This window comes from Aulostomus chinensis, chromosome 2, assembly GCF_037954235.1.
Source record: "Aulostomus chinensis isolate RoL2024-O1b breed Wild chromosome 2, RoL_Achi_v1.0, whole genome shotgun sequence".
Lineage (NCBI taxonomy): Eukaryota > Metazoa > Chordata > Actinopteri > Syngnathiformes > Aulostomidae > Aulostomus > Aulostomus chinensis.
Genome location: NC_141321.1, coordinates 25,942,960 through 25,964,436, shown reverse-complemented (window position 1 = coordinate 25,964,436; position 21,477 = coordinate 25,942,960). Strand labels below are relative to the sequence as shown.

The 21,477-nt window shown below is 41.9% G+C and overlaps 1 protein-coding gene across 2 annotated transcripts in view; it reads left to right on the top strand.

The window, feature by feature from the left end:
• The first annotated feature begins 965 nt into the window (after positions 1-965).
• The window catches only part of LOC147269591 (transmembrane protein 266-like), a 43,585-nt gene continuing 23,073 nt past the window's right edge, over positions 966-21,477 (top strand). Inside the window, exons 1-3 of one of the 2 annotated variants that reach the window (XM_086187509.1) lie at positions 966-1,199; positions 2,200-2,328; positions 12,051-12,242. In XM_086187509.1, the coding sequence (XP_086043635.1) occupies positions 2,315-2,328; positions 12,051-12,242 (206 nt within the window). In that variant the 5' untranslated portion in view covers positions 966-1,199; positions 2,200-2,314. Of the gene's footprint in view, positions 1,215-2,199; positions 2,329-12,050; positions 12,243-21,477 lie in introns of both variants that reach the window. The other variant, XM_086187500.1, reaches the window with a different exon arrangement.

Genomic DNA, 21,477 nt, shown 5'->3' with positions numbered 1-21,477 from the left:
CTTTATAGGTTGTTTTTTTTTTTTGAGGAGCTGTACCTGTATTTTAAATTAGTGTTTATGTTTTTTTTTTGTTTTTTTGTTTTTTTTTTGGGTCTGGATGCACTTTTCTACAGGATGTGCCAAATCATATCTGTTTTCAGTTGCTCATTTTCCTCAATAAATTAAAAAGAGAATTGTTTTTTTTGTTTTTTTTTAATTTTAATTCTATTTTTTCTTTTCTTTTCTTGTATCTTAACATCAGGCCACACTTAATTCAGATCACCACTTTTGGTTATTTGCTCCCACCAGGAGATGCCAGCCTCCTCAGCCTATAACATCCGACGTCCAGGCGTGTTTCGGGAGAGGAAGAGGCGCTCCAGATTGATTGATGTGCGCTTTAACCATCGACTGGCTAATCCCGGTGAATGACAAACGGTTAAGCCAATTGCTGTGAAGGCACTTTATATCCCCGTAGTATCTTTATTTTGGGGAAACCATAAAAAACGCTCCTGACACGGAGAGGAACGACCTACCAGGCTAATAAAATCATTTGTGGCGATCTCAAATTGGCCTCAATCGACATCTGAGAAAATCTATTCCCGGGCTCACGCTCTCTCACTCTCACACGCTCATCTAACCCACACATTTTTAGATTGCTATGTCGTGACCGGAGCGATGCAAATGTCACACGAATCATTGGCTACTGTCAGTCTCCGGCACGGAAACGTCAATATTTTTATGGCGTTGGGGTGAAATTGGCCCCGTGTTGCCCGGCCGCTGCTGTGGAGGTGGGCTCGCTGCAGAGCGAATGCTCGGTCGGGCTGATTTCAGCACCTGGACAGCTCCGTTCGCAGGGTTCCCTGCTGCGCTCGCCGGGGAAACCCTCTACTGAGGAGCGGACCTTAACGATCCCAGCCAAGGGGGGGTGGGGGGTGGGGGGGGGTGGTGGGAGGTTGGAGGAGATCGCTCCCAGAGGTCGTCATTTGATCGCGCTGATAGCTTCAAGATAACATGCCCAGATACGATGCTTCTTGCTTTTGAGCTCTACTGTTTTGCACTGAAATCCGAGCGGCGGCGGCGGCGGTGGCGGTGCTGGTCCAGGATAACTGCAGCCTACACACACTACGAGCCCGCTACTGCTGCCTCACTCATCACCTCCACCGAGGGAGACATCACTACCAGCACGGGGGCAGCGGGAGCCACAGTCACCCTTCTACTATGTAAGTCTCACACAGGTAGGTCCTTTCACCCGCATCAATAATTCACGCCGCTTCAGATGAGCTCCTAGCACTTCCTCATGTTCTACGGATACAGCAGCGAGTAAATCAGTTCCATCACAGGTGCACCCAGCTGTGAACCCCGCCGTGGTATAGTGGGGTGATTAAAAGTTTTCACACCAAAAAGTCAGCATGTGTGTGGAGTCTGTTGTTGACTATTTGCAGTGCAGCCTTCTCTGAAGTCAACTTTTCTAAAATATTCCTAGCTTGCTGTGATTTGCATCCTAATCAGCCAGCTTTCTATCACTGCGTGTGAGGGAATCTGCACGTTTTTCCTCTCCCAAAGAGGAATCTTAGTGATAGCAGGAGGTTTTGGGTGCAGCTGTGAAGGAGCTACACTTTCCTCTTCAGTCTTCAAACAGCTTCATCCAATGTCTCTACAGCCACATGCTTGATACCCAAATACCACAAGACCGGGAAACAAAAGGCAGACAAATCATCACCTCTCAAAATCACACCCACCTTTTAAAAAAAAAAAAAAAAAAATGCAGTAAATCTCAACAGCCTTCAAAATCCCATTGAATTCGTCTGAAATAGTATAAAAGGAGGCTATCAAATATAGTGTAGTTGGTGTCTGGTCGGGTGTCTTTACACCCCCCCCCCGAAAAACTCAAACGAGAGTTCATGGCTTGACCTCCACTTCAGGCTATATAAGATTGACCTCTGAGGTCATTAGTTATAAAAACAAACACGTTAATAGGAAGGGCACCAGTGCTACGTACCCTGAAACAGTGTGTTTGCTAATGTTTGGAAATATCTTGCATTGTTTTTCTGTATTTATATATCAGAATAGAATGAGCAAGAGCATCTTAATACGCGAAAACAGTGTCTTTTCAGCCATTAATATGCTGTAGAAATTCTAATGTGGGACTGTTTGCTCCCAGTGTGTGCCGATGTGATGACAGTAAGTTGTGAATGTTTATTCTGAACTTGTCCTCCTCAGGTTCAACATGAAAGCAGCAGCCATCAGGTGAAAGACTTCAATTGAAACAGACATAATAGAGTGGAAATCTTGTGATACCCACCGCATCCCCCCTCCCTCCCCATCACCCAGCAACATGGCTAATGCTGAGTAAGTACAGTTTACACTGGGTGGGTTTCATGCTGATCTCTCTCTCTCTCTCTCGCTCTGTCTCTCTGTCTCTCTCTCTCCATATTCACAACCAGCATAAACTGCATTTCTTCACGTGCAAAAAGCACGAATTATCAATGGCAAAAAAAAAAAAAAACCCAATATAAAAATTGTACAGTTCCTTCATCTCCTCTGCACATTGTTCCATGACTCTCCTGTTTCTATTTCTAATGACCTTTACTCACTATATTGAAGTGTCTCTGACCCGTTCTCACTCTGAATGCGAAATGCAGACATGCAAATGCGCACGGACACACACGTGCAACAGCCTGACAGATCACACCACACGAAGACAGCTCTGCATGTTAAAAACCTTTCTATGAAACAACATATATGGATCATTACACACAACTAAACACCATCGTCCAGGAAACCGTCTGCACCTCACATTCCTACTTTCTTTTTTTAATCTTTGCTCACCAAGTGTGGATGGAGAACAGCTGATGTGTTGCAGAGGGAATGTGCTGGAGCTCGTGTGTATGTTTGTGAGTGTGAAGTGCGACGCGAGGGAGAACGCCAGAAATCATCTCCTGACTCTGCACGTGCTGCATGACTTGGTAATTTCTCTCATCTTAATTAGTTGCATTTATGCTTTTGACCTAAACAGGCCTAAGTCCTATATAATGTTTTTTTTTTTATATATAGGAGCACCAGTTCCCCTCAGCGGGTCTCAGTAGCGATGTCATTTCCTGCTGTGTTTAAGAGGAAATTTATCAGCTTTTAAACGCAGCAGCTCACTGAAACAACGTCTGAAAGATGGCTCATGTCATAAAAACACGCATAAAATATCAAAAATTCTCCTGTAAAATTACAACAGAAATAACTATTTGCAAAAATTGTATTACAGTTTCATAACCGGTCTTTTTTTCAATATATATTCACTTTATAAATTAGCTATGAATAGTCCTTAGGGACTACAGCAGCATTTGGGGGCTCCTGGCCCGCATCTTCCTCTGTTTGTGCTTCACTTTCTGATTTAATTCAACCGAATTCTATTTATTTACTCCAAAAGTCACAACAGAGGTTGTGTCAGGACACTTGTCGTATAGACTTGGGTTACGCTTTTTCTCCATTTAAAGATACAACCCCTCTGTCGGGGAGCGATTGACGAGAAAAAAAACCTCTTCGGGAAGAAACCTTGAACCAGGACCAAAGTCAGGGTGAATGACAACTACTGCTATTACTACTGCTGTTACCGCTGCTCCTGTTACTACTGCTACTACTACTCTTAACTCCCACTACTTCTACTTTAGGACTACCGATTTGACCGGAGGGTAAATTTGCTCAGTAGTCACAGGAGCTGTAATATTTGCTAAAGGTCAAATATGTCGAAATATTTATTAAAACTGACATTTAGAGCCTCTGAATGACTCTTGCTTTTATTTATGATATAATTATGGCTATTTCATGTAATACTTTCTTTCTTGTCAGGACAGTGTAAATGATTTAATATAATTGATCTAGTCGAGACAAACGTTTAAATTATTGTTTTTAAGACAGGTCAAAATACATTTATGAATTTGTTCTGCAGAATGCTCAGGATACAAGTGGCAGCACCTCAAACGCACATGGGCAGCATGTACTGTTGGTAATACTGAACTTGATCTCCTTCTGTGCAAAAGTCATAGGAAACAAGCCAGTTTTCCAATCCAGTTTTACAAATTTAGAGAAATCAGTCTTTTCAGTCATTATGTCTTTTAAGGCCTATACTCCCTTAGGTGTCTGTAGAAAATTAAAATAATCTATTATTGGACACTGACACATTGTTAAAAAAAAAAAAAAAGGTGCACAGACCTCTACATTATGAAGAGGGCTTCTGCACATCGGCATTCTCAGTCCTGCCCCACCAGGGTCTCTGTGTCTCCTGCGTCTTCTAAAGCTTGCATCTGTAAAGGTCAGATAAGAGACTGGTCACACCAGGGCCAGAACAGTCCATTGTGCAGTCCACCAATTCATCATAGTTTAATCTGTAGTATTAGTAATGAGCTAATGTGCCTGGCAGACTTTATTAATATCCACTGGCGTGAAATGATGAAAGTTTCTCTGGAAGTTGAATTGGGCGTTCTAAGAAATGACCTGAAGCAAATTGTCAGATTTGTAGAGGGTTTAGTGAAGATTGTGTTAAATGTTAAGTTTCCAGACTTATTGTCTTGAACGCCGTCTTTGTTATGGTGTCTTGGTTGTAATTAAGGAAAATAAAATGGAATTGAGAAAGACTTTATGGGACATGAGGACCGGTGGGTGAATTATGTGCAGGTGTACAGTGAACTGACCACAATCCAAGCGCTATGTAAGGTGAGGTGAAGTCTTTTTTTTTTTTTTTTTTCTGCTGGCATCGCAGTTTAATTTGGATGCCAATAATAGTCCCTCGGCGGTCTTTTTTTTGTGCCTCATCTTCAGCTTTTGATGTGAAATATGACAATATATGAGTCAGCAGCTACGATAAACACTGCCCACTGTTCTTTCAAGAAAAAAAAAATGTGAGAGACTAACAAAATTGGGCAGAATGAGGAGTGAAACATGTAAATGCTACACATTCAACATCGAACTCATCAAAGCTTCAAATACGTTTTTTTGAAAAAAGTGTCTCAGCATTAGTGCACCGCGAGTTTGCTGCACGAGTACGCCATGATGTCCAGTTTCCTTTGCAGTAGTCGGTGGGAGCGGGCAACATCTGCTCTGTATCTTGCCAATTTAGGATGTGTTTAAAAACGTCAGGCGTGACGCTCAGACAATCTAATCTAGTGTGTTTGTTGATCTTACAGTCCGTGGAGGCTCTGCGCAGAATGTGGTTCCAGATAAAACGCCTGCCTGGATGGAAACACACTTTCAAAGCTGCAATTGAGATTTTGAAGTGAAGTTAACAGGCAGAACACCTGATTTCCTGTTAGAACTCGAACCGCAGCTGCTCATCGTGTTTATTTTTCGTTTTCTTTATAAATTCATGTATATGTCTAACAAATTTGGGCTCCATTTATAAGAAATATCAAAATATTTACTAATCCATCTGATATAGCAATGTGCTATACACTTTGTCATAATCAATTCAATGGTGTAGGGTAATAATACCACTACATTGTACTGCATCTTCATAGGATAGTAATCTTATTTTTATAGGGTGTGGGTGGAATTCATGATTCATGAACAGTGTCCAATAAAATTTTAAACAAAATATTAATGCACTGAGTTCACTTTCAAGCACTTTGAAGTCAGACTGATTCCAAAATAGTTGGATAGTTCTGTTTTTTTTTTTGTCAGAATTGTCCTCCTTTTCACTCAAGTTTTCATATATTTGATTGTAGGTTCCTCATATTTGCCTCCAAATATTTTAAAAGCAAAGCCACATTATTCATTTCCCTGCTCCCAAGGCTGCTTGGAAGTCTTATTGCAAAGGGGACAGAAGGGTCATGAGCAAGACACTTACAGTTGTCAGACGAAGAATATTCCTCAGTGCTTCTGCCTTGCAGTTACATTCGTGACCTTCTGTTTTGGTCAGTAAAAATCCCTTGAGCTACTTTTGTCTCGTAATGACCTTTCCTACCTGGCCCTCAACACTATAGTCTGCTATTTAATTTTATCTGCCACCCCGGGGTTTTATTACCCTGAATATCACTTCTTTCCTGTGGGTGCTCCTCCACAGTTGCAGTTGTGTTAGTATTTCTGCGAAATAGCGTTTTTCAGAATTTTGCAATTTCCATGTTCTTTGAGATGACAACATCAGAGGTTCTCAGAAAGGTCAGTATTTGTATGCCAGGCAACAGAAATACTGCAATTTGAGGAATAATATTTTCACATAGATAGAAGCAGAGACTTTTTGGTTTTGTTAATGACAATGTTGGAAAGTATTTTATTGCAAATGATAGCTGAGTAGTACAATTTTTAAGACAAGGGGGTGTGAAATTTCCATTTTTTTGCACAACCTATTTATATTCAAGGTTTCTGTCTTTCAATCCCAAAACTAAATGTAAACACTCACCATCACAAACATTAGACTTGGTGAATATGTTTGCATTCTCTCATCACCAGATGTCATTTATACTTTTACAAAATGAAACAATATCTTCACTATGCATTACAGAGCTCTATGCTAGCTGATATAATACCATACTACAGTGAGTGACGTATTACTCAGCACAGTTGTGTACTCCAGGATGGGCCTTGGATGGATTATCAGGTTAGCACATGGATTTTTTTTAGCAGTTTTAATTTTGGATTGAGGTTTATTCAAAATCAGATTAATTCAATGCATGGTTTATATGCACGTTGTCACTGTAAACATGCTAAGTGAGTTTTTTTGTTGTTACTCACCATTTAAATATATTTAAATCAATCTGCTGCACATTGAATACACTCACTGGCCCGGTCAACACCTGCCCTGCTATCTGGACTTGCTTGTTTCTGTCATGGGTGGTTACGTGTACATTCCTGATTGTGAGGAAAGACAGCCAAACCTGCTGCCATGCTGCAGATGAGAGGTGGTATAGATGAGATTCTGTGAGTAGGAGAAGCGTGGAGAACATCTATCAGGCCAACACTGTGACACAATTTACTGCGCATTTACAGTCTCTGAGAGGGAATCAGTTGTTTGCCAAGTAAAAATTCACGAATCTCTCATGTGTCACCCATGAGTGTGGAAGGTGTCAGTGTGGCTGACATACTGACACCTTCCACAGCAAAATAGCTCACTACTAGTCCACTCTGACCTACATTCAGAGACACACATGACAAAATACTGTGTTGGCTTTTATTTAATTAATTCATCAGCTCAAACAGCACTGGTAGCATTTAACTGCACCCTCTCCTGCAAGCATGTTGTCATTAGCTCCACTAAGGAGGTCATGGTTTCACCAACGTCACTCTGTTAGCAGGATTATGCTAAATTTACTTTACTGATCTGAATTCAATTATTATGCAATTTTCTTTTCTCTTTTTCACATTGGTTTGACTTAAAACTACTACTACTACTAACATCAAAAGAAATTACCGCTTTAGACGGTGTCTAGTTTCTCGTTAAATAAAACTGAAATGGAGAAGCTGAATCCTCTTCTGTCTGTAGATTCTAAGCAGTTAGCATCACCATGGCAACCACGACTTGAATATGCTAAAATCACCTTCAATTTATGTTTCCTTCATGAATGGGGTTTACTTTCGTATTATGCTGTTGTTTTACAAAACAATTCTTCTTTCTGTCTTTTAGATACATTATTTCAGGGTGGAGGGGGATCTTCTTTTCATTGAAATATTGATAAATCTATGTAGGTTTTAATCGAATTACAGGATTTGGGGCCTTCACTGAAGTGCGCCCCTCTAGTGTTTTTAATTTCATTTTATCCAAAGCCTGTCGCTGACGTCACTGAACAGTTGCTGAACAATAAAAAGTTGGCGGCTGGCACAGGTGGAAATAGTTTTTCTTTTTAATATACTGTACGTTTTCTTGTATCATACAATACATATTGCACTGTATATGAGTCAACAACATTTCAGCCCCTGGTGACTTATTTTGACGATATAGAGTTTGTATCTTCAAAGAAATGTGAGGCCCTCTTGCTGTGTGAAATAATCCTGTCAAATTGGGATGAGGCAGCAGCTCTTGAGGGTAGACTGCAATAACTCTCCATCATGAAAGAAAGCATTTTTATTAACAACAAAACAAACCCCTGAAAAAAAAACAACAGAATATGTGATACATGCAGAAACTTGGACTGCTAAAATATCAACGGTCTGTGAGATCTTCAGCTGCCGCGTGTTGTAATTCACCGAGCACAAAAAGTTCATCTCAACTTGCTCGGACACCTTGTACCTGTTAGCCCAAACACCCGGGGAGAACATGCTTGGACTTGTGCTCATTTGGGATTTATTCATCTGAAAATATTCAGCTGCTACTATGTGTCCTGGGTCATATTGGAGGAAGTGAAATGGTACCTGCTCCCTAACGCCTCCCCTGAACCTTAACCATCTCAACTGAATGTCAAACCTAAACCAAACCTAATTCCAAAGCCAGGTCTTGTCCCCCATATAGCCATCCATCCAGCCATCCAGCCATCCAGCCATCCAGTGAACAACCATTCACACTCACAGTCACACCTACGGTCAATTTAGAGTATCAATCAGCCTCGTCCCCTCTTGATGTCTTTGGACTGTGGGAGGAAGCTGGAGAACCAGAGAGAACCCACGCAGGAACAGGGAGAACATGGAGACTCCACACAGAAAGATCCAGTGCCCGAGCCAGGACTCGAACCTGGAACCTGCTTGCTTTGAGGTGACAGTGCTGACCACTGCACCACCGTGCCGCACCCCCCCCCCCCACCAATACAGCCATTTCTTAAAAAACAAAACAAAACAAAACATGTTTGAGCCCAAAAGCGTAACTAAAAAGCTCAGGGTTTTTTTGAAGTATGTAAAGGGGACTTTAATTTATATCCCCAAAAGGGAGGCGAGTCCCTGCAATGTGACTGTGCACGCCAGCACCATACACCTGCTGTCAGAGATTAGGTTGCCCTTCAAGAGCTCAGGTCACTCCAGATTACATCAAAAGCCTTTTGGCGCCGACTTTATCACTGTATATTTTAATAAAGGGAAGGTGTGTGTCAGGGGTCATGGTGTGTGGTTGTGTGCGTTATCAGTCTGCCTGTCCTGTTTGTGTGTCTACCTGTCTGTCCTTCTCTAATGGTATGCCGGTCAGATTGCGTGCTCCCCCTCTGAATGTTTCAAGTCACACAGGGGTGTCTGTCACTGCAGTTTTGAAGGGAGGTGGTGGATAATTCAGAAATATAAAGTAGAAAATATGTATCCGTGTACTGCAAACGGGTGGAAACAGAGAGTTTGAAAAATCCCAGTAGTTGCCTGGCCTCCATAAATCCATAGGTGGAGTTCTCATCTTATTGAGGGACTAGAGATGTCAAATACAGACGTTCAAGTGTCCTGTAAAGTTTGGGAATTTGATTCTGGAAAAATATGGAATTTTTAAATCGAAAATGTTTGGGACCCTGATTGAGACACTTTGGCAATGGATGTAATTTACCAGTCAGGGAACCAGTGGAGTCCTACAGTTTCACTTTCCACTTATTTTATACAGTCTATTATCCACATCCAGCTTTTCTCTTGCTCCTCTAATCTTCCTCAGTTTTCAACACCTCCATCTCTCCTTCATTTCCTTCACCTTTCACCCCCCCAGTTTACACCCCCATTTCTCAGAGTCCTTTCTGTGCTACTCCTTGTGTCTTTAAATGGTCTCTCTCTCAAGTCAGTTTTTTCCCCTCCTTTTACACTTCATAGCTTTCTATTTTCTTTATTGCCCTCCCGTACTGCTTGTAAAACCTCTCGACAGTCATCCCACTTTTCTCCCATTCTAGTTTCCCTACCCATCCACCCTTTTCCTGACTTCCTTTGACGTTTGAAGGAGAGAGGGGATTCACTCAGCTGACAAATGGAGAGGCAATGACATCACAGCAGACATGATACACCAGCATCTGCTCTGGTCTAAAAATACACACTACAGGGCACACACACACACACACACACACACACACACACACACACACACACACACACACACACACGTACACGCACGCTCATGCACGCTCATGCACGCACAGTCAGTCTGCAGCTGCACTCAGCATTTGTTTCCACCTCCATGCTCTACTGAGATGGCCCAGCTTTTACACAACTGGGGCTTGTGGGCACGCTGGGTTATATTCTGCTGGCCTACAACTGAACAACCTTGATGTGTTTGGATATTGTTAGGAGACACTAAGCTGATAAGAGATGAAAGTGAAATGTTTATTAGCTGAACTTCCAATCTGTCATTTAAAAACCAAGATGCTGTTAACATACTGGACCTCCTCATGGTGAATTACACTGATATAAGTGGGCATTTCTTTACATTTACTAAAACTTTGGTGCTTAGACAAATGTCCTGCTTCTTTACGCCACTGAGCCAGATTTTAGCAGGAATATAGTCATTTTAGTATATTTGTCAGATATAAATTTTCTCTCTGGTACTCTGGCTTCCTCCCACAGTCCAAAGACATCAAGAGGGGACGAGGCTGATTGATACTCTAAATTGACTGTAGGTGTGACTGTGAGTGTGAATGGTTGTCTGTCTCTATGTGTTGGCCCTGCGATGGACTGGCGACCTGTCCAGGGTGAACCCTGCCTCTTGCCTGAAGGCTGCTGGGATAGGCTCCAGCCCCCCCATGACCCTTAACAGGAATAAGTGGAAGATGGATATACATACAATTTTTAACAATAAATCAAACCACTGGTATTCAAGGAACATAACATATTGTAATATTAAAGGGGTTGGTGTGTAGGATTAATATGGGTCAGGAATGGGATGTGATAGTCAGAGCTATCTTTTATTTATGCATTAAGAAGAATAGTGTTTTAAATAGATCAGAATATTTACTTCAACATAATATCGACACGGGGGTTCTCGTCCTCAGAGCCATGTTACATCAACAGCAGCTCTGAATGGACAAAGCAGTATCTTCGGGCTTAAGTGGGCTCCTGCTAGTGTCTTCCTTCCTTTTTTTTTTTTTTTTTTGCTCTCTGAAATTGTTAGAAGTTATAATATTATACAGAGGAGGTTGATTGTTCTGGAATGTATGTTTGAGTTTGTAAATGAGCATTTTGGGCAGTTTTGCAGTTGTTAGTACTGTAGTTGGTCTTCATTAGCTTCAAGCTAAATATACGTGGTATTTTCTAGCTTCTGGCGTTGCTAAAAAGTTAAAAATGCGGATCAGTCTGGTGAGTTCGAAGATGAGTAAGAAAAAAAGTAAATGTTTTGGGTGAAGTGTCCCTTTAATGCAAGTCTGACTGTTACTCATTGAGAATTTGACACTACGTTGCTGCTTGTAACTCAGTAAAGGGATCTGAGTATTACACAGCATCATCCCCCCTCTCATGGTATTCCTTTAAGATGTCTTCTCTGTATTGTGAGGTGTTTTTGTTGTAAATTCAGCCTGCTCACTAGTGTGTGACACAAATGGACCGGCCGTACCTACCCAAGCTTTTATGGTCCCATTGAGCAAGCATCTCCTCTGGTGCTGAACAGCGGAGGGCGTTGTGAGTGCTCGGTAGTTCCCTGGTGCTGAGTGGGTGTTTGAATGTAACCCTCCGTGACCCGGTGGATTTTCCCTTAGGCCATCGCTGTCAATAAGAATGTGTTCTTAGTGATGTTGCTGGGCTGAATAATTAGGGTCTTTATTTATTTATTTGTTTATTTGTTTATTTGATCTCAGATGCTTTTGTACTCGTACATTCTTCAAGGAACGTGAATGTATTCAGTGCTCATGCCCTTTTACCTTGCCTGAAACTTCTACTGTTATACCAGTTACGTTTGGGTTGATATCAGAAATGGTTTCCAAATTTGTATGTAATGTATGAAAAAGACAGGAAACTAAGTTCATTAAAGTCGTACTGAAAAAGGAGAGGATGATAACATGCACAAATTGTATCTGCAAGCTGCCAACACAGAAAATAGTCAGTTTCTTTATTTTTTACAGCACAAGCTTCAGTTCTAAATTCATGTTTCTGGCGTGATGTAATATTTCTGTACACATCTGAGAAGTGGGATTCTTCTTTTCTACTAATGTCTACCTTCATCTGCCCTGTCTCCTCTCTCTTCTGTGCATGTGTGGCTGTTGTTTGCTTCTAACTAGGGAAGTGGAGCAGGCAGGTCTGTCAGACTTGGAGATCATCTCCCAGCCGGTGGAGGATGAGAACCAGTGCTTAGCTCCTCCGGTCCAGCTGGTGAGTTTTGGCTACAGAGATCTGCCCCTCGCAGCTCTGGACCTCTCGTTGGCAGGCTCCCAGCTCCTCTCCAACGCAGACGAAGATGAAAACAGGGAAGGGTGAGTGAGATGCAACAACATCAAGTGGGATTGTTCTATGAAATGGATTTACATGTTTGTTCATGAAGGTGGACAGAACATCAAGTATGAGTCAGGGCTGCATGTGATCACTTGATTGTTTCAAACTGATTTTATTTGAGTTTAGAGTGATGAGGGTTTGCTTCCGGGAGGTGTGAGTGACACACTGGGGGTATTTTGTCGAGTGTAACTGTTGTGAAATCACTTGTGTGTTTTTGGTCTCAAGTTGCACAAAGACACACAGACCCGAATTCCTGCGTGTGATGACCAGAGGTTGTTAAAAAAAATATCAAAACACAGAAAAACTTCATTTAATTGTCCCAGAGAGTAGTAGTACTACCTGTTTCTACTCCACATCATTTCCTCTCACTCGCTCCAACCACAAACTCTCCTCTTCTCTGCCTTGACAGCACCAACTAGCTGACCTCCCTGAATATCAACTGAACCTAATTGTGAACGCTAATGTGTAGACAGGGTTAAAGCACTCCAGTCCATGTCAGCACAATTATGTTAAAACCCGTGTTCACACATTTTCACTTTTACCTTCAAACTGGTTTCACATCTCAGTGTGTGCAGGTACTAAAAGGTTTCTCATAACAATCTCAGTCCAGTGGCACTGTGCGACAATCGAAATGAACAGCCAGCCGTTGAGATAACTTGGTGCCAGTTTTCAACAAAGAGGAACAACACAACATAAACAAATACTGAGAAGTGAGATGAGTGGCAGATTTCGTGTTTGTCAGTCAAGCTGCTCGCATTGTTGATATCTTTCACACGCAGAAAGAGGCGACTGATGCTGGGCCACATCACATTCATTCAAGCACCCCCCCCCCCCAGTGTTATTTAGTAGCCACAAAGCATGTCTTGTAATAATATTAATATTAATATTGATATTAGCATTAATATTTGTATTAATACATTATTATTATTATTATTATTATTATTATTATTATTGTGTGTGATATTATTAATATTAATATTAATAATAAATCATGGGGCATCTTTTGAGATCAGATATCACAAAGAATCCAATAAAACTGAAGAACCGCAAGGCAACTAAAAGCAAGTCTCATCATGTGGGTCAAAAACCCAAACAAACAAACTGAACTATTGGTTTATTTCAACTAAACAAAGCCATAAGCACTGTTGACAAGCACATTAGTGCAACTAATTTTTGTCACTCAGGTTTGCTGCAGGATTTGCCCTCTGACTTTGTCTAATTTGGCAGGTTATGACCTTTGGTCCTTGATTCTTCATTTTATTGCAGTCCAGAGTGGAGGTGTTCTCCTCTTACATGTCATATAGTTAAAATTGTTCATGGCATTATTCGTGATGGCTCATGTTAATGATTATGAAACATACACAATGACTTTTGTGTGTGTGTGTGTGTGTGTGTGGGGGGGGGGGGGGGGGTTGAAGAAAAAGGATTTTTGCTGAAACAAATTAGGATTCAGAGCTCATGGCACCCTGAGGTTATTATATTGACCGAAACATCAGACTTAAGAGTCAGTGACAATAGCGATAAGACATTCATTCATTACCTGTCGCGTTGAAACTCACAACCCCACAATGTAGATGTCCTCCCCTTCAAGTTCTCCTTCTGACAGCAACCGCGTTGAGGATGAAAGGCAAACTTCACTCATCTTCTGCTGCTGGAGTTCAAACGAGGCTCAGCCAGGACAAACCAAACAGCTTTAATGTCACCACGCCAACATAGATTGAAATTGTTCATATCACCTCTTCGGTCTGATCATATCTGTGACAAAGGTGACTGACTACCAAGTATTAATGGAATATTTATACCATTAGCAGTGTCAAAAATGTAGCCATCAGTGTACAACATCATGACCAACAAGGAAGCGTGGGAGAGCTGGAACTTCCAGGAAAGCCTTCGCTTCATCTGTTACTGAGTGTGCCTGTAATATCAGTCCTCTCAAGTGGGCTGCCTCACACGCTGCACCTTCGCAGTAATTATTGAAATCTAATAATATTTGTAATGTTTCAACATTTTTGCTCCAGTAAAAAGCAAGTTAACCACCCTCACATGCCAGATTTTGAATGAACTGTGTGTGTGAAATAAGAAAAAGCTGTTTAAAAGAATTTACATGATGATGCACTTTTGTGAAATGCTCAAACATTAGCCGTGTTTCAAGAAAACATCTTCCCCTCTTGTTACACATCGCCCATGCAGCAACTTACAACCGGTACCTCTGGTAATATCTGAGGTACATGGAAGGATATTTGCACTTTTGGAAAAGTTACATTCACATGAAGTGGACCAGCCCTGTCCATATTTATATGTGCTGGATATTCATGACAATGGGGATGTCAACCCACTCTTGACATGATGGAAGAGCAGGCATTGTTTTTCTCCTAGAAGAGCAGGCTGGTTACTTTGACACAAGAACCTGAAGCTGTTATCTATAAACAAATTATAGTTTTTCCAATAAAAGAGCTGCTACTCACACATGCGCGCGCACACACACACACACACACACACACACACACACACACACACACACACACACACACACACGCACACACAAACACATCACGCTTGCATAAATGCAACATAGTATGGCTTATTATCATCCATCACGTATTAAGTCTCCCTCCCCAAGTCCTTGACTGGCTGTCCCTGTTGCGCCGTATCCATTTATCATTAACTGACAGCCTCTGGGTTGTCCAACGTCCATAAGTTAACTGAGATCAATTCATCATTTCCAACTAAATCTCTGCCCTCCTCCCCCAGTCTGCTGACAATAGGGGCCTTTATTGTAAGTGACATTTAGCAGCACATGAGCCTGAAGCCAATAATATCACACACTTAATTTCATGTAAGTCTTTTGTGCCGTGAAACCATACATGCCTTTCAAATCAATTACTCCCTTTCCCGCTAGGTCAGAATCAGGCAGTGTAGCCAGTTGATTCAGTTCTTCGATGAAATCAATAAAATGCTGGTTTTACTTTGACGTCATTTTAAGGTACAATTTGTGAAGAAGTAGGGCTGATTTGGGCCGTCTTGTAATACCACTTTGTACCTCAAAGGACGATGGTGAGTCACTGTGTGAGGGATCATTAGGTAGTATTAGACAGAGCTATTTTGATTTGATTGTTGGATTTGGGCTTTGATTTTTTTGAGTAAATGTGTCATGGGATGCTACTGCCCACTATACATATAGTAGAGTATATAGTAGTGTTTAGTACTCATATGAAGCAACGTACAGTACAGTCCTAAAAGTTACTTTTGCAACAGCTCAAACACACTTTCTTTTCCTCATCCTCATCCCTGAAAGAGCCGTATTGCTGCTGCTATGTACAGATAAATATGTTGAATTGCCAAAACAGTCAATCCAGAACACCGCATTCAGAACACATATACTTACTGCAAATATTATTATCCAATCCCGAAAACAACAACAAATCCCTCCAAAATCCAACACACTCGCCCTTTAAATTATTTTTTGAAATGTTGGTACAGCATATGGATATGAGGTCACATCACAGCTGTCCGTTTGATTAGTCACTACATTATCAGACTTTTTTTTTCCGCTTGAAAAACCTGCTCGATCTCCAGTCTTTCCATTCAGTCCAACGACTGTGACTCAAACCTGGCTCTCAGCATGAGCTCTCACTAGGATGCTCATAAACACCATAAGCTGTTATTCGGGATCCAACGGAGACACACACACACACACACGCACGCACACACACACACACACACAACCTGATCCAAGTACGCCGCCGTTTGGCAAATCAGAATAGTTTGCCAGTTCTGGCCAGAATCATAGAATTTCACAGGCACACTGTCAACGAGGGGAGCCGACACCCACATACCACTGGTATCTTGATGGGTAACAACCCTCATATTCATCCCGATCAGGGTCAGTGACAGCATGTATTCCCATTCCTATGCATAATGGATATGGGTGTGTGTACTCTGTATGTTATACCACTTTTCTTGTCCTGTCTTACGGATGGGGGACACTTCAGTGTACAGTGATGAATTATGTATGCAGCATTTCTATTGTCGCTCAACCTTTGAAAATCCTGTAAGGTGGTGTTTCCTCTGCGTACCTCTTTCAAACCAGTGACCATTGCCTGAGTTATGAAACCTTTGCTCAACCCTTTCATTCAAACCTGGTCTGTCCTGACAATTCAGATAGAGCCTATGTTACAACCTGGAAGAGTTGCATCAGAGCTCTCTCACAGGGGGATGGACACATTTTATTCAGTGAGCAGCTAACATTGTCTACATCCAACAAACTATTCAGTCTGCATTAGACAAAGGTCCAACTTCCTGAATCCCAAATCAGATAAAGTGCCAGGAGACTGTAACTTTTCCCTATAAATTGTATGCATTGCTTGCCATTGGTTTCATACCAAAGATTCAGACACCAGAATATGTCCCATATAGTTTTAGTGTACTAAATAGCATAAATAATGAGCAAAAATACAGTTTTATGACACATTTGAGATGTTTCTTGTTGTTGAGAAGTTACTGTGGAAAATTGGAGATGGAAGCGTCTCTTTCGCATTAGCGCTGATGTAGCAAATCTTTGTTGTTGCAGTTGAAGTTGTTGCAGCTGCTGGTGTCTCCCCAGATGTTACCAAACTGTGTCTCTTACTCCAAATAGCATTGCATTAAACATGGCCAATACTCACTTTCACTGAAGAGCAGTTTCAACTTGGCCCAACTCCTGAAGATGGCCAAGATGACTTCTGTTACTCTGCTTGGTAGAGGCCATGTGTCTTGTTGCCTGCGAGCCGTCTTGCTGAAAATCCACATTGCTTCAAATCAGACATGGAAACTTGCTTCACTGGGCAATTAAATCGGGGTTTCGAGGAGTCATGAAGCTGAGCTGGGCATCATGGGCCGACATAATCTGTAACCATGGTTGGACCTCTTTTTGAAACCCTTGTAATAGTTGGTAAATAACTGGGTCACATGCCTGCCGTTGTTGAGTAATCATAAAACTAGAGTGCCAATATGTGAAAATGGGCTTGGCTCAGAGACTAAGAGGCTTCCCAGATTGGTCTCAAGGCTGAAAATCTCTGCTCTAAGAGGCCCTAACAACAGATTTACCAATCACTGCAGTGAAGGTTATTTTTCCAGCGAGCTCACTTTATCAAAACTGCTTAGTGGATGGGAGTCACTATCATATTCAAGTCATTAGTGCAAAATGTCTGCCAGTACAAATTCTGCCAGTGGGACTTGTAGAAGCCATTATTTTTCTCTTTTAGCTTTATTGAAATTTTATTTAAATCCGCAAACTCTGTTACATTTCCACTCCTCCTTAAAAGCAACACCAATCCCTCACATGACTCTTTATTTCCAAATCTTGTGTTTAGATTTAAATGAAGGTGTCAGAGAATCAGCGAGGTGTAGCGAATGCATCGCACTCAATGTGTCAGTCAGTCTGCTGCCCTCCAGGACTAAATTCTTTTCTGTTTTGTAGATGTCAGCACCACTGGGCCTTTGGTGATTACGCTGGTGCCTCATCACCTCATTACAGAATCAATCTACCTTTAAAACAGACAGCAGCCATTAGCCTCCTTAAATGGCAATCATGAGCACCATGCCCTTGCATCATCATCATGTTTTACGATGGTTTTCTTCCGAGTTTGGGGGGGTGGGGTGGGGGGGTGGGGGTGTAAATCAGCATTTTCACATCACCTACCTGTTGGTTGTTGGGCCATTACAGTGTGTTAGCACCGATGAGCCCACAGTTGCTTTCAGAATGTTGAAAGTTATCTTTCTCTCTCTCTCTCTCTCTCTCTCTCTCTCTGTCTCTCTCTAGAGAGCAAGCATCCAGCAGAAAGACTGATTGCTAAACTCACCTTTAGGGAAATGCGGCTGGGGAAATGAGCCTTTTTTATGGGTGTGTAGAATGATGAAGTGAAGTTGAGAGAAGGAAAGACAGTTGCAGCGGCGTAGCAATCCACAACCGTAAAATGAAAATGTATGTGGGAGAGGGAATCCAGTAACAGCTTCACTCCTCGACCTGACAAAGTGTGCCCCCCCACACACACACACATACACGCACGCACAATCCCATCTTGCAATCACTGCCTCATTGGCTTTCTGAGATAGTGAAGGAACATCATGAAAGAGGCTGTGCATGGGAACTGTTTATGTATCCTCTGTTGTAATGTTTTGCAGAACAAGCATGTTCACCTCTGAAAGTGAGACTGTCACAACCATGGTGGACGTGTTTCATCAACATGGAGATGCTTCACTGGGCGAGAGATCGCAACTATTTTTTTTCGCTGGCTATGTGTTTTTGGGAATGTATAGCTGTCAGTAAAACTCACCTCATTTTTAAATACAGATATGAAAAATATGCAAACTGTACTTGAGTACTTTTTTGTTGTGCAATGCATGAAAAGTAACATCAGGTTACACCTTATACATGGCGTTATCCCCTGAAATAAAGTTTGTTGCCAAATTAAAACTGAAAAAAATTCCAGTAATCATTTATCAGAGGATTTCAGTGTGAACAGACCCTGCACACTTCCTCATAATGTTTTCAAACACAACTGCCATTCCTCTACACCAGACTCCCTTCAGAAAACTACTCATTTTACTGAAGCGACGCATGACAGGCTGTCTGCTCAGACCTGGCCCTGGACCTCCCATCCAGTTGGCTCCCAGGACCTCCAGTAAGCAGGCAGCTAGCACCAGTTAACAGACAGAAATTGCTTCTCTGCTCCAGCTTCTCTACATAAGCCTGCAGAAGAAGTGATGTACAGTGGAGACCAGAGGAGCAATGAAGGGAACTCTCCCTCTGGCCAGGGGATGAACTGCAGGTCGAGGCAGCAGCGGCTTTGCCTCACTATGCTCTTGACTGCAGGTTGACAGCAACAGCGAAGCCAGATTTGAGCAGTTTTATCTGTGGTGAGCTAGTAGCCATTTCATTGCTTGGTCCCGGTAAATAAGACAGTAGAGTAGTTATGTGTCATGCAGTACAATTCTAGAGACAGCAGTTTTTCTTTGTGTGTGTCTTTTACTGCCTTACTGCAACCGCTACACAAAACACCAGATATATTTATTAAAGTATTGATATCCAGGGATTTGCATCATAGCCGGCATCACTGAATACCCTTGTGACAAATAGCAAACACTAACCATTAACCAGGTCCCAGCAGGAGGACCCTTGCGTATTATATTTCCTACTTATTTTACACTTTATAAGTTAACAGAATAAACAGTCACAGAAAAAGTGTTTGGCCATCATAGTTTGCCTAAATTGTAAGTTTGCATCACTGTTCATAGTGGGAAGCAATGCAGAAGGGATTAATCAAAAGCAAAGGCTCTGTGTCAAGCTGCCACTGTGTGATGAAGCACCTACTGTCAGCCATGTTTGCATATTATAGCCTGTAGCATTGTGAAGGTGGAGTTGACCTTACTGCTAGCTCTCTCATATAGTACGCTGCCCTCACTTCACATTAAGTGTTTACTCACACAAAGTCCATGTCTCTGTAACACACACATAAATGCAAATGTGTGAACAGAAACATGGCAAATAGAGTATTTATATACACTGAGGGAGAGAAAGGGAGAGAGAGAGAGAGAGATAGAATGAAAGAGAGAGCGAGAGCGAGAGAGAGAGAGAGAGAGGGAGAGAGAGAGAGAGAGAGAGAGAGAGAGGAAACAAGGCCAGGCCTGAAAATTGTTCTCACTGCGCTGGTTGTTATCTAATCCTCTGTAATCATGGTTCACTTCATATTCCAATTTTTACTGAGCTGTCACACCTCATTAGGAACAATGGTGTTCCTTCATTGATGCTTCTGTACATTTAGATAGGCTTTTCTTTCTCTCTTTTTCTCTACCTTTCAGCATATTTCTATATTGCTCCAGATTTTTAGGTTTCCTCCTCTTTCTCATTATCTTCTGCCCTCCTTTCAATTCCTCATCTTTTTCAGGCTCTTTCTGCCCTTTGATTCAAACAAAATATGCCCTCCTACACTGTTGAATGCCAATCTGAATTGTAACTAAACGAATGCGAAGAAGCGGGCCATGCTTTCGCTGTATCTCATACTGAAAAATCTGTCCCACACACTTGTCAACACGTCTCAGCATCCAAACCTACCAGAAGCACCTTGACAAGCCCTCACCAGCCTCCTGGTTCATATGGTGAGGAGAAGAATGGTGGACAGGTTGGAGATTTCCAGCACCCGTTTACTGCATTGTTACTGTACACAGTGTTCCTATCAGGAGAGAAGTGGGCGACATTGTGGGAGGTGGTTGTTCTAGCTAGCATCAGGGGGCAGTTGCAGTGTTAGCAGTTTTGGCGCCATGGTAAGTGGAGTGTAGTTATTAATAGAGTTGGGCCCATCCATCTTCCTGTCTAGGAAAAATGCTGGGAGGACCAAGGTGGCGTGGGCTTGTGTTCAGCACTTTCATGGCCGCCCACTCTCTCCCTAGTCATCAAGCTGCTTTTGTTTGTTTGCTCACTTTTTTTTTTATTTTAGGTTGAATGGTTCTTTTGGAGCATTTCAGTATGTGTTTGTGGAGGCTGCTGCTGGTATGTGACTCTTTTGAGGGAAGGGAGGGAGATTTGAAGGGCCGGGCCTCATCTAAGGCTTGCGTTGATTGTTAGACTGACAGTTAAACAGCCTGAGGTGACAATTAACGAACGATCACAGCAGTACAAACACTTAACACTTAAATGTTTACTCTCAATAATCATTTTGCAAAATAGAAATCAAGCAATAAATGAAAAGCGTGTTAGTCGTGTAAGTACAGGTCATAATACTGGACTGCTCTGGATACCGCTAACTCAGGAAAAATATAACATAGAATAAAATGCAACCCTGAGATGAAACTCTAAATTAAGAAACAAAAAAACTGAAGTTCTACTTCTCGGCAACGCACCTGACACACCACTAACTGCAGCAATACCTGCTCAGCGTCTGTAAATATATTTCCGCCACGATGAAAAGAGTTCACACCTGAGCAGTGGTATGACGCCACCTCCCATCCCAGTGATAGATACGTGGTTGCCAGACATGGAGACAGAAGCATATGTTGCTGATATGGCTGTTCTAAATGTGCAAGGAGTCCAGGGCACCAAGACCAGATGGTTCTTCTAAATTTATGGTGAGCAAGGTGGTAAAACAGGAAGAAACAAGAGCTACCCTCTGCCATGCACCAGCTTTATTGCCAAGGGTCCACATTTTGGATAGAACTGCTGGCCCACTTGCAAGTTGTAGG